The sequence below is a fragment of the Salvia miltiorrhiza genome, chromosome 1, assembly GCF_028751815.1.
Source record: "Salvia miltiorrhiza cultivar Shanhuang (shh) chromosome 1, IMPLAD_Smil_shh, whole genome shotgun sequence".
Classification (NCBI taxonomy): Eukaryota; Viridiplantae; Streptophyta; class Magnoliopsida; order Lamiales; family Lamiaceae; genus Salvia; species Salvia miltiorrhiza.
In genome coordinates, this window is record NC_080387.1 from 63,856,554 (window position 1) to 63,870,473 (window position 13,920).

Sequence of the window (13,920 nt, forward strand, 5' to 3'; positions counted from 1 at the left end):
ATATAGCCGCCTTGCCTTTGGTATTGCAAAAGAAACCGAATAATCAATTGATTAATTTCTTTCATTTTGAGTAATTGCTATCCTATTTTGTTTTCCCACGAAAAGATCCCTATAAATAAAACATAAACAGAATCAAGCTTTTATACACTGATCTAATCAACCACAATACTATCCAATTTTAGTTGCGGCGACTCTTCTCCATCCACAAGCATCTTGAGACCAGCTTTTAACTCTGATATTCCCTCTTCCAGAACAGCACAGACTGGGAAAATATGAACACCATGCACTCTTTGCTTCAGCTCTTGATACACTTGTTCTGCCCCTGCCTCGTCAATTTTATTCGCTACAACCAAGGATGGTCGACCGGAGAGGCCCTCGCGATAGAATTCTAGCTCCAACATCAGTTCCTTCAGCTGCTCCCATGGAGGTATGCCCTTTCGACCATCTATGGCTGCACCTAAATCCACCACATACGCCAATACTTTGGTGCGTTCAATGTGACGTAGGAAGGCATGTCCAAGACCGCGATTTTCATGTGCTCCCTTTATAAGCCCTGGGATATCAGCAACAGTGATGGAAAGATCATCAAAGTTTATGTTACCTAAGTTAGGTCTTAGGGTGGTGAAGGCATAGTGGCCAACCGTAGGCTTAGCCCTTGATAATGCACCGAGAAGAGTGCTTTTACCAGCATTTGGCATCCCCACAAGGCCCACATCAGCAATACTCTTGAGCTCTAACAGAAGAACAGCTTCAGTGCCAGGCAAGCCGACATTAAGTGCTTCATGGGCATCATCGTCAGGCATGTCCTCCATTTTCAAGGCGGCAGGATTTTTGCTCGTCTTAGAACCTTTTGTCAAATGCAGATTGCCCAGACCGCCATCACCTCCTTGGGCAACAATGATTTGCTGGCCAGGCTCTGTTAGTTCAGCAACGTTGTACTGTATTTCATCTACCTCTTCCATATCTTCCTCGCACTCTGATCCAGACACGCTTACTTCACCATCCATATCCTCCCACTCGCTGTAGCCATGCGCCTTAGGGAAGAAATCGGATTCAATTTGATTACGGGGTTTTCCTCTGGAATGAGAAAATTGAGGAGAAGGTGGTTCTTTGAAGTCCTCTTTACTTGAAGGAGCTGAGTTCTCATTAACATTGGCCGTCTTCTCCATCTTTTCTCTTCCCTCAGAAGTTGATTGCCGGGAAGATTCAGAAGAACCAAAATCAAGCGTACCAGGGATGTCCCAAGGATCCAATATTCCAGAAGACTTTTTCTCGACCGAAGAGGGGAAGTCGCCCTCAATAAGATGAATAACAGTGCCAACAGGTACCAGAACAACCTACCAGAGAAAATATTTTCAGTAACTTAAGAGAGCACTGATTATATGCAGTTATAAGTTTGAAAGCAACCTTGTCATCTCCTCGACTCCCTATCATATTTTTGGAAATTCCATTCCCTCCTCTCTTTGCATTCTGGGAACATGTTAGAGTTGTTAATACAAGCATTTGGATGCAATAACTTAAGAGGTGCTATCCGGAAAGTTGAAAATAAATTGGTGCTAACTGGTGTCCATTAATATAAAATATCAAGTGGCGTTAGAAAAAGGGTAACCCACAATATGATGTTGCAGACCTCTGAAGTCCCAAACTGCCGCGGAACATTCTAAGATCACATCACCACCTCTGCCACCATCACCACCTGCATTGTGCAATCACACGATATAAGGAGGGGACATAACTGGAAGGGCAATGGAAGCACATCATCTGTTTGCTACTTGATTCTAGTAAAGGTGAAAAGAATTTAATCCACATTGGGAGAATAGAAGGGGTTGTGAGCTCAATCAGAAGCAACAATATATCTATCATGCTTCTTGTTTTAGTTTTAGCCAGTACAATCTGACTACTGAAATTATAGTTTGAAACATTGATGTGATTAAAAGACAATTGTATTAGCATATTTACTTTGTTGTTTAATGGGGGTTGATGTGTTGAAGCGGAAAACGCAAAGGGTGACATATATCCAGGATGGTGACAAAGACTAACCATCAGGTCTGCCACGTCGGTCATGACGGCTGCGACGAACACTGAAACAACCAGTTCCTCCATCACCTCCTTTAGCACATAGCCTGAATTGATCTATCATTTTGCGCTCCTATAAAAAATAAAGGACAATGTAGATAGGGAAAGATTAACCACTAACAAAACATAAATTTTCCTGTTTGTGCGCACGTAACTAGGCAAGGAACTTAAAATTTTGGTATGATAAACAACATGCACAAGAGGAGGCAACAAAAAAAATGGAACTATTTACCTGTAAAGGTGCAACTTTCTTCCTCATGGAAGAACTGCCTGAATAAGAGCAAGAAAGGGAAAGCCATTGCGACGTTGAGAATTTTGTGATAGCTTCCAAATACGTGGTTGTTTTTCTGCTCCATGACCACATCCCTTCTCAACACCTCGTCACTCAAGGAGATCAATATCTGTGGGTTCTTGATAGATGCCGAGTCATTTGACAGAAATCAAATTACAATCAGCACTGACTTGCAAGGCCAAGCTCCACAAATGAATCTAAGATAACAAATTTTTTAGTTACTATAAAGTTCACATTTTTTTGAATCTGAAACTGACTAGGTAGCGGAAACAGAACGGGTGCAGATCATTTGAAAAATTCATGAAAAGCAAGGGAAAATAGGATCAACACATTAGCAAAGTAAAAAAGAACATCTTTTATCAACCGGAGAGAAAGGGCTGCAGCAACTCAAATGCGTAATTTAAGATAAAAAGATGTAAACTTGAACAATAAATAACTACATCATTCATGCATTTCGTCGAACAGGTAACATGCATCGCCAATACATTTCGTAGTAACATGCATTTAGTAGATTAGAGATTATTCCAGCTCGCAACACCCAAATCACATTTAAAGCGACTATAATCAAACTCGATAGAAAAAGGACAGCCACCAAAATTTTGTTACAGAATCCCCCCAAAAGAATTATAACAAAAAGATGAGAAGGTTAGAGAAGAAATCTTCACCTGAACTTAAACAGAACTCCCAGTTGGGCTCAATGGTATGGAACCGCCACCAGCAATAAAGACAAATGGTGGCTGAAGACCGAAGATATCTTCAGCTATGGAGGGTTTAAGCTCGAACGAGAACAACGTAAAAGTTGAATCTTGCGTTTGTAGCTTAAATAGTTGAAGTGTGGAACTAGAAGAAATGCCAGTTTTGTCCCTTTGAAATTTAACCTTGCAATTTTATATTTACATATTTACTTCTTGCACTGTTTTTTTTTTTTTTTTTTTCTCGTTCATATCTTTATTGATTTATTTTCCTACATTTATGTCCTTTGTACGTATATTATTATATCATAATCAATTATTTCTCATATTTTTTAATTTCAGTTTTGCTTCCTTTTTTCATCTATTTTAATTGGTATATTTGATATAACTAAAATTTGAGAGCTATAGAAGATGAGTTAAAATTATGAAATTATAGAAATTTATTACACTAAATTGGGTCATATAGAAAACCGAAAAATAGACTAGTGGGCTCAAATTCTTTTGGGTCTTTACTCATGTTCAAACTTATTTAATTTTGGGCTCAAATTTAGTAGTAAGTTAGAAACCCAAAGGAAATGAAAAACTGCTTGGAAAATACAGTATATAAGAGTAAAAGAAAACTTGTTCCATCTTCATGGTGATGCATGAATCATGGAGGCTATCCGGCCTCCCTTCTCTTTCAGTCCCTCAAAATAGGAAATCAGCTCCATCACCACCATACAATGGAATTCACTCCGACACCGTTTATCTAATTCCACAAATAATTATGTCACCGAAATTTCCAAAACTGTCCACACTGCACTCTTCTTCACTCAAGAGATTCTCCATTTTCCCTTAATTTTATTTATTTTTAAAATTATTTAGTTAACTAGACCACTCCAAAGGTGGCTGTAATAATAGCTACGTCGATTGATATGGCATTATTTTTTGTTGTTGGAATAATGCTGATTGAATCTTCACAGTTGATTTCTGGTTATGCTCTGTAGAGAGGCGCTTCTATTTTTAGCTGCCGTTATAGATAGGCACGCTTCATTCTCTATCTCTCTCTTCCTCCCCAAAAAACACGCATGCTTTGTGCTTTCTCTCTCTGTTTCCATCAGGAAATACTTTCGTCTGTCGAGATCATTTCATTTTTTCCTCTCTTCTTCACATTCAATCTTGTCATCATCAGTCTTGGCAATTTAGTGCAGCGGTTGTATCGTATGCGTTTGATTCGTTTTCAAGGGGGCTACATCATCGACAGATATAAGGTGACTAGCAAAACTGCATTCCTTTGTTTCTCGTTTCTTTTAACTTTGTTATCAAATTTGCCTTTGTAGATTATAGGAGAGATTGAATATATGATTGTACGATTTGGTGTCAAATGCTAAGTATGCTCTGCATTTGTATGCTTTAACATTGAAACTTTATGATCAGTGTAGCGAAAAGGCTTCATCTGGAAATGCATGGATGATTTGGGGATTTTTATTTTTGTTTTTTTTTACTACCTATGTAGCTGGCTATTTAAGCATGATAATGCCTTTTGGTATATACTGTCGTTGGCATATAGAGTTTTTGTTTTTAAACTTAAAAGATTGGTTCCAAATTTAAGAATCAATGTATTCATGATTGGATCTTTAACAGAGTATTTGTTCTCTCAACTATTCTCAAAATAAGTCCGTTTCTGATCTGTTGTTTATTGACTTTTAGTACTATTAGGTAGAAAGTTTCACAGTTAATGCAAATTTGTGTTTCCATCTTAGTTACATGAGATGGAGTGCATTAACCTGTATGAAACTAATGACTACTAAATATTTTTTGTCTTTATCTTCTCAGGACGGCTTCCAGAATTGACAATTTTAGAGGAGTTGGGAGGACACTATGTCTATTTCAATGAAGGATTTGGATCCTGCTCTCCAAGGGGCAGGACAGAAAGCGTATCCTGATTCTACCATATCGAACTTTCCTGAACATCACTATGAGATTGTGATTCCAATATTTGCTCATTTCTGTTTGCTAATTGAGGTTCTATTGATAAGGGCATGGGGACTATTAAATACAAGTTTGTGTAGCAGAAGTAAAATTCATCTATTTGCAATCATGTGTGTACTTGTATTTGTCTCCTTGACTTTTATATAGCGGGATGGAGATTTGGCGAATTGAAAATTTCCAACCTGTTGCAGTCCCACAATCTTCACATGGAAAATTTTTCGCTGGTGATTCTTATGTGATTCTAAAGGTAACTTTTGATTTTTTTTGTTCTAGTAAAACGTTCTTGCACTTATTTTAATCCAATTCTATAGCACAAGAGGGTAATTTTTAGCTCGATCTTCAAGCACAATACCACCTAGACATCTCTCTCTCTTCTTTTCATGTGGCTATGATGGAGGAACTTGTTTGTGCCTTACTCTGTCTTCTTTCTGTAGACCACTGCCTTGAAGAGTGGCACCCTCCGTCATGATATTCACTATTGGCTAGGTAAAGAGACTAGCCAGGCAAGTATTTAATTGTATCATTATCCATAATATTCACCTTGTCTGGTATAAAACATTCCTTGATTGTTAATATATTGTCCTATATAGGATGAAGCTGGTGCAGCTGCCATCAAGACAGTCGAGCTAGATGCAGTGCTTGGTGGGCGTGCTATTCAATATCGTGAAGTACAAGGCCATGAATCAGAGAGGTTCCTTTCCTATTTTAAGCCATGCATAATACCTCAACAAGGTGGATTTTCCTCTGGCTTTAAGCATGTCGAAGCTGAAGATCACCCAAACCGCTTGTATGTATGTAAAGGGAAACATGTCGTCAATGTGAACGAGGCAAGTAGAACTGTTGTTCCTTATACTCTCCGGATGATTAATCTTTCTAGTATACATTCCTTTCATCTAATATCACATTTTATCATAGGACAGGTGCCTTTTGCTCGGTCGTCTCTAAATCATGATGACATCTTCGTTTTAGATACAAAGTCTAAAATATTTCAGTTTAATGGCTCCAACTCTTCGATTCAAGAGAGGGCTAAAGCACTGGAAGTTGTCCAGTACATTAAAGATACTTATCATGATGGGAAATGTGAAATAGCAGCTGTTGGTAACTATGCTACTACTTGCATCTTTTTTCCTTTTCCTCTAGCATTATTTGGCCAAGTTTGCGTGACATCTGCCTCGTGTCTTGACTGCAGAAGATGGAAAATTGATGGCTGATGCTGCGGCTGGAGAATTTTGGAATATCTTCGGTGGCTTTGCTCCACTTCCGAGGAAAGTATACTCTGTACCCAAGAGCCCTCGTGTTGTTCATCCTAAGCTTTTCTGGTATGTATTTTTTCCCTTCACATTCCTCTTCTGCTCTTTCTCATCTGCATTTGACCGATAGCTATGATATAGAATGTTGCTAATATTTATCTTATAGGCCTTAGATGCAGTATTGGCAATAAATGGATTGAAATTTCGCATTACATTTAACCAACATTCTATAAAAAATAATCTTAAGTTCATTTTAAATTGTTGAAGGAAGAATGCATAAAAACAATGATCTGTGATTATGGTTCATAGAATTTTACATGTAAGCTGATAAAGTCTATAATGTTTAAGCATTGAGAAGGGAGAGGCAGTACCTGTTGAGGTTGATTCTTTGGCAAGGCAGCTGTTGAACTCAAGCAAATGTTATATTCTCGATTGCGGGATGGAAGTCTTTGTTTGGGTAGGCAAAAGTACTTCTCTTGAGGAACGCAAAACTCTCAGCAGCAAAGTTCATGTAAATATCGCTGCTTCAGCTACCAAACTTCCTCTGTTTGATTTATCAAATTCTGTCACTGTACTAACTCAATTCTGTCATTCTTCTTAAAGGAATTACTGCAAAGCCTAAACAAATCTGATTTTCATGTAATCCGTGTGATGGAGGGCTTTGAGACAGTGATATTCAAGGCAAAGTTCGATTCCTGGCCTGAGCCAACCGCCTCCACGAATCAGGATGCTAAGGGAAAGGTAGCAGGTCAGTGATCCATGCGGCAGATAATCCTTCCAACATTATTCATTGCATATAATATCAAGATTTGCTCTGGTAGCTTGCTGAGCTCTTTTCTACTCTCTTAATCTTGATGCTTTCTAGAACTTCTAAAGCGCCAAGGAGTTAATGTGAAAGGTCTTGTGAAAGCCGAAGCTCCCCAAGAAGACGAACCTCAACCTCATATAGATTGCACAGGCGATCTACAGGTGATTGAAAACGGATGTCTGCTGCTTGGTGCTTCATAAATTATTCCATAACAATTAGCTTGTTATCTGTTGTCACTTTATATTTTTGAAAATCTCTAGCACAAATAAAAAGGATCTAACTCATTCGGGTATATTTCTAAAATGCTGGTTAGGAGAACTCTTTTAAAGTTTCTAGTATCGATATACTTTAAATATGTTAGCAAAGAAGTGTAGCGTCCTATTGTTGTCAATAATAACAAATCCTGTAATTATGTCACACTATATAAATATATATATATATATATATATATATATATATTTCAAACATGTACTGATTTGTCTATTTTTACTGCTTAAATGAGCCAGGTTTGGCGCGTTAATGGTAATCAGAAGACAATTCTCGAAGGTCCTGCTCAGTCAAAGTTTTACAGTGGTGATTGCTACATCTTCCAATATTCTTATCCTGGTGAAGATAGAGAGGAATATCTTATAGGGACATGGTTCGGGAAACAAAGTGTTGAGGTGATCTTTGGTTGCTTAATATCTTGCTTCATATTATTAAATCAATCACAGTATATATTAGTGGGAATAATTGACCATGATATTCATTCTCTGTAGGAAGACAGGATAGCAGCAACTTCACAGGCTAGCAAGATGGTTGAGACTATGAAGTTCTTCCCTGCTCAGGCATATTACCTCCTTCACAACTTCATTCTCATATCTCCCAACGCTAACTTCAACCTCGTTATTCACAATGGTTCATTCTGTGCTTTTCTAGGCTCGCATTTATGAAGGATTCGAGCCAGTTCAGTTCTTTGCCATTTTCCAGAGCTTCATCATCTTTAAGGTTTGAGTTAAAACAAATACAAATAAGCACTTTTCCAATATCTTTCAATGGCTCTTGATATAAATATATGCACATCACCAGGGTGGTCTTAGCGCTGGATACAAGAATAACCTTGCCAAGAAAGGACTTGCAGACGATACATACTCAGAGGATGGACTTGCACTGTTTAGAATTCAGGGGACGGGACCTGAAAATATGCAAGCAATACAAGTAGAACCTGTAAGCTTTTCTGCTCCAAATTTTTTTCATCTGTGATGTGTGTGTGACATTTACACTATCTGCTAATACCTATTTTTCTATAAAACTAGGCCTTCACTTGTATTACTTGATTGATTCAGGTGGGCTCGTCGTTGAATTCCTCCTACTGTTACATACTACACAGTGGTGCCTCTGCTTTCACCTGGCTAGGAAGTTCCACGACGACAGAAGAGCAGGAGCTTGCCTGAGAGGTGGCTCGATATTTTGAAGGTCTGATACCAGTAGATCAAATTCTATATCTCTCAGAATGTGACATGCAGATTTGATGATGCTTTTTTTTTTTTTTTATAAATAATCATCTTTTATATTTTCAGCCAGAGGTGCAGTCTAGATTTCAAAAAGAAGGTGCAGAATCCGAGCAGTTTTGGGGTCTGATAGGTGGGAAAAAATCCGAGTACGCAAAGCAGAAAATCACAAGAGTGGCTGAAGGCGATCCTCATCTGTTCTCATGCACTATATCCAATGGCATGGCATCATTTTCTTTCTAATTTAATAAATTCTTTTCATTTTTTTTCTTTATCCATGATGAATCCAACTAACTGGTTTCTTTTGTCATTCTTGTATAACTGTGGTCCACCTTTTCAGGAGATCTCAAGGTATTTTATGGAGGAAACATGAAACATATCTGAGTTACACCTTCTTTCTTACTTATTTTCTTAAATATTATTTCGTTTTGCAGGTGGCTGAGGTATACAATTTCAACCAGGATGATCTGATGACTGAAGATATATTCATCGTTGATTGCCACTCCGACATTTATGTCTGGATCGGGCAAATGGTCGAAACTAAAAATAAGATGAATGCTTTAAATCTGGGGGAGGTATGTTTCACATTTTTGAGGAATAATGGCATGTAAAAAACCAGTTTTGATAACCTCTTTTTTTGGCAGAAATTTCTGGAGCGTGACTTTCTTGGCGAGAAAATATCGAAGCAAGCACCAATATACATCATTACCGAAGGGAACGAACCTGCATTTTTCACACGTTTCTTCACTTGGGACTCCAGAAAATTTGCAGTGAGTGGTCCCTGTCAAAATCTCATCGATTAATGAGTTAGTACTCATTTACTCGTATTTTCACAGATGCATGGCAACTCTTTCCAAAGAAAACTGGCTATCGTCAAACATGGTGGTACTCCAATGGTGGAAGTAAGTTTCTATTTACATAATTTGAGCAAGTCTCGGCCTTTCTCAACTCTTATAGTCTTATATATTTATGTGTACCTAGAAACCGAGGAGGAGAATACCTATTGCGATTGCTGGGAGGTCCGGTGCACCAGAAAAGTCGCAGCAACGTTCTAGAAGTTTGTCTGTGGCCCCGGAAAGAAACCGTGTACGAGGAAGATCTCCGGCATTCAACGCTCTAGCATCTACTTTCGAGAGTCCTAATAATGCAAGGAACCTGTCGACTCCTCCACCTATTGTGAGCAAGCTCTACCCGAAGTCCGTGAACATTCCAGATGCAACTAACCAGAGATCAGCAGCCATAGCAGCACTGAGTAAAGGCTTCGAGCAACCTGGACCTGCTCGCCAGCTCATCTTCCCTCGCTCTATTAGAGGTATGTTTTTTCAGTTCCTACTCCATCAACAACCGGTTTGAATATTCTAGAAGGTTCCAACCAAAGTTGGTGCTGGAACAGGCCGTGACGTCCCCAAGCCTAGGAGCGAGGAGCCGAAGCCAGAGACCATACAGGAGGACATGAAGGAAGACGAAGCTGATGACGACGAAGGACTCACAACGCATCCATATGATCGCCTCAGAACAAACTCGACTGATCCAGCTCCAGACATTGATGTCACTAAGCGAGAGGTTTGCATTTGTCTGAATTGCTATTTGTGATGGTTTCGTGTTTGTTTGAGATTTGGACGATGATGTTTGGTGTGCAGGCTTATTTGTCATCGGAAGATTTCAAGGCCAAATTTGGGATGAACAAGAGTGCATTCTACAAGCTGCCGAAATGGAAACAGAATAAGATCAAGACGGCTCTAGAATTGTTCTGAAACCTCCTACAACTTCGGAATCAGTTGATTTTTTAAATATTCTTTTCTTTTTGAATTTGCTGAGATAGTTGTTTCGGCCTGTGAGCCTGCATTATTTTTCTTATACAGCAATTCATTTGTTTTCTTAGAACGGTTTAGCAGAGGTATGTAGGAACTTGCAAATATACAGTTTTTAGGCTGCAAAAGGGCGGGAAGTGTGTACAGGAAAATGTAAAACCACTCCACTCATTATTTGGCTATTCAATAAAATTCACACTTTTTTATTTTTTTATTACCTAGTCTACATTATAAACATTTTTCCTCTTTAGTACTTTAAATACAATTTTTTGTGGTTAAATAACTAAAGTCTCTGCATACTTATCTTTAACCAAAGTATAAATAGCTCATAAGACTATATAATATAGTAGTATATGAATATAAATTTTCTGTAAATGTATTACAACAATATTAGTCCAATGTAAGCCTAATGACAGTGGTCCTAGACTTTCCTTAAATTGGATAAATTAAGGTCCATAATCCACTGTCTTTTTCACATTAAGGTAATAATTCCACATTTCTACTTTTTTTTAGGCGAATCCCTACATTTCTACTTATTAGTTCTAACTCGTGATTCTTAATTTGGTATCCTATTTTATAGTATAGTATATAACAGTAATTTATAGATATTTAATTGTCAATTGAATCAGTTTTACAGATATTAGTGAAGTAAATTAATCTTCTTTCTCTCAAAAAAAAAAGTGAAGTAAATCTATAAAGGGTAATTTTAAATACAACTCCCAATTTATTCACCATAGCTTCTTATTTAAAAAAATAATAAAAATAATTATAATTTTACTATTATATCCTTATAGCTCCCGTATGCTCGTTTGAAATTGAAGGAGCAAGCGTCATGAATATTTAGAATTGGAGGAAACGAGCAATAAATTAAAGATCTTGATACATATTTGCATGAATACACTGATTTAATCATTTGCAGATTTTAAAATTTGAATCTGCCCTATCCATAATTCTCTATGTATGGCCGACTGTTTTGGCTTGAGTTTTTGTCTCGTATGTCGAGTCGAGGGGTTTCGGGGGCCGGATCAAGCTGGCTGTCGGCGGTCAGCGTCGGAGTCGCGTTGACTTTTGTTTTGCCGAAGTAAAAGAAAGAGGGGATGGAGGAGTCGAGGACAAAAGGGGCAGCGCCAGATATGGAAAAAAAAAAAAGAAAAAAACAAGGGAAGAACGGCGGCAGAGGTGGCTGTTGGGGGCTGCTATTCTGGCCCAAAGAGAGGAGGCGGCGGCGATTTACACCTTCATCATGGAAGAGATGAGAGAGAGTTAGAGGGATAGAGAGAGAGCGGGGGAGCAATGGCAGCTGTGGAGGCGGCGCTCACCGTCGGTCGGTGGCAGCAGAGGAGCCGAGAGAGGGAGAAAGTGGCTATGTTAGGTGTGTGCTAATTTTATTGCAAATTTCAGCAGAGGAGCCGAGAGAGGGTGTTAGGTGTGTGCTATTGCAAATTTTAGATTGAGGCTATAAGGATATAATAATAAAATTATAATTATTTTTATTAATTTTTTAAATAAGGGACTATGGCGAGAAAATTGGGGGCTGTATTTAAAATTACCCATCTATAAATTATATTTATGATACGTATCCACAAAGCCCAACACTAGATTCGATAATAATAAAAAAATGCAATTAAAGAACCAAAACCAAAAATAACGTGCTAAAATTAGTACAAAATCATTTATTAAGAAAACGCTTTTATTCGATTAAAAAAAAGGCTTTTATTACAACAACAAATATCGGGTAATTTTTTCCTAAAAAAAATATCGACTAATTTCTTCACAAAAAATAAAAAGGTAAAAAAATAAATATGACTAATTAATATGAATTGCTAATATATAATTGTACAAGAAACCACATAATTTTTCAATATGGCTTGATTAAATTACAATTTCAATCATCTTAACTAGCATATTAAAACAAGATATTATGATGACATATTAGAATAAAATAATTTAACACGAAAAAATGACTGCCTAGAGTCCCAATAAAGGCCAATGTAGTCATCCACCTTCAAATTCCTATCTCTAATCAAATCCATGCATGTAAGAACATAATTCTGAGTAGGTGTAATTTGGAAATAGACGTCGTTTCCCTCATATTTCCTCGGCTGCTTCTCGTTCGTAACATCCCACACAACCACAGCAACTCTATGCCCTAAAATGGCTATGTGGTTGGCCATGCAAAAATTCCAATACCGAAGGATGTACTCGAAAGTGTCGTTGAACGACACCGCCATTTTGCCGGAGGTGATCTCGTAGTGGTTTAAGGTTTTCTTGATTTGCCAGGGCTGGTGAGGCTCTAGCACTGGCGGTGGCCGGACATCCCGTATCTCGACCAGCATCCGGTGGTACCTGAAGCCCGTTGGATTGGCGGTCTCCTCCTCGGACTTGGTAGGGTAGAAGTTGTAGAAGTATGTCTTCTTCAATGTGATGTGATGAGTTAGCATTGAAGCCATTAATTAGATGGTGAACCTTTAAAAAAAATTCTCTTATTGGATAGATAGATTGAACCTTGGAATTTTAGGAATTATTTATAGGGCTATGCTCTCTTATTTAGGAATGTTTGAATTGTCTATTTCATGATGGTAATATCAAGAATCCAATTTGGGATATAAAAGCGCCGGTCCATTTAGGAAAAATATTAAATTTTGTAATTCGACTTGTTTCTTGTTTTGGCATTCATCGATGGCCTTTGCTCTACCTACTAAAATTGTACATGTGTGGATGAGACCTGGTTTGCTTTATTATTTTTTGAAATTATTACGAATTTGTAGTTGCAATTCCGTTGCTATATATGGATCCAAAAATTGATTTCTGTTTTCTTGAAGAGATTCAACATTTGGATTTTGAGAAATTGTGCTTTGTATTTTATTATGTTTCTTACCTTTGAGGGTTTAGGTGGGTTGTTGGCTAGAGATACTTGTATTTTAAGAAAAATACATTAAAATTTGAAGCGCTTCAAATTTTAATTTCTTATTATCCGAGTCGCTCCATGAAATAAATTCGTGTAGTCGTTATATGCATATTTTAAACTGTTTTTGTACGTAGCATATCTAATCTCAAGGACAAATTTTGGTTGCAATATTATGGTCAAATATTAAAATGATGATTGACACAATTGAGAAAATAATTACTAGGACCACTAATGTATATTTTTGTAGCATTTCATTATGTTTGCAGTGAAAAGAAACAAAGTATAACAACATTTGCTAAATTATGTTGATTCAACTCAATTATTTAGAGCAATTAAAATACTTCAAAAAATTTGTGTTTTTAGACTATAAAATGAAGGGTTAAGGTACACATTCACCCCTGAACTAGACCCCCCATTCTCAACCTTAGTGTAAAAATCTCCCCCATAGTCCATAATAAGGGTGTATTTAAACCCATAGTGATAACGATTGTTTGACTGTCGTTTTCTTAATTTTTTTTGAAGTGGGTCCCACTTTGCCATCCCCTTCATCGGCGTCGCCTCCGCCATTCTCGGCCTTCTCTGCCTCTGTTCCCTAGCGGGCTTCCCTCTGGTCCGCCACCTC

The 13,920-nt window shown here is 37.7% G+C and overlaps 1 protein-coding gene and 1 pseudogene across 3 annotated transcripts; one reads left to right on the top strand and one right to left on the bottom strand.

Moving 5' to 3' along the window:
- Positions 1–23: 23 nt before the first annotated feature.
- LOC131004419 (probable GTP-binding protein OBGM, mitochondrial) lies at positions 24–3,274 on the bottom strand. Of its 3 annotated transcripts, none has more exons than XM_057931123.1 (6): positions 3,034–3,274; positions 2,309–2,565; positions 2,041–2,149; positions 1,614–1,696; positions 1,408–1,470; positions 24–1,337 (listed from the first exon to the last, which is right to left on the bottom strand). In XM_057931123.1, exons 2-6 carry the CDS (start codon positions 2,438–2,440, stop codon positions 153–155), a joined length of 1,572 nt encoding a protein of 523 aa, XP_057787106.1. In that variant the 5' UTR covers positions 2,441–2,565; positions 3,034–3,274; the 3' UTR covers positions 24–152. The 3 variants fall into 3 exon arrangements, with proteins under 3 accessions (XP_057787106.1, XP_057787101.1, XP_057787091.1); XM_057931118.1 differs by having other exon boundaries at positions 2,309–2,477; positions 3,034–3,207; XM_057931108.1 differs by having other exon boundaries at positions 2,309–2,486; positions 3,034–3,207.
- A 434-nt stretch (positions 3,275–3,708) lies between these two features.
- LOC131004291 (villin-4-like) lies at positions 3,709–10,607 on the top strand (annotated as a pseudogene).
- Positions 10,608–13,920: the final 3,313 nt, after the last annotated feature.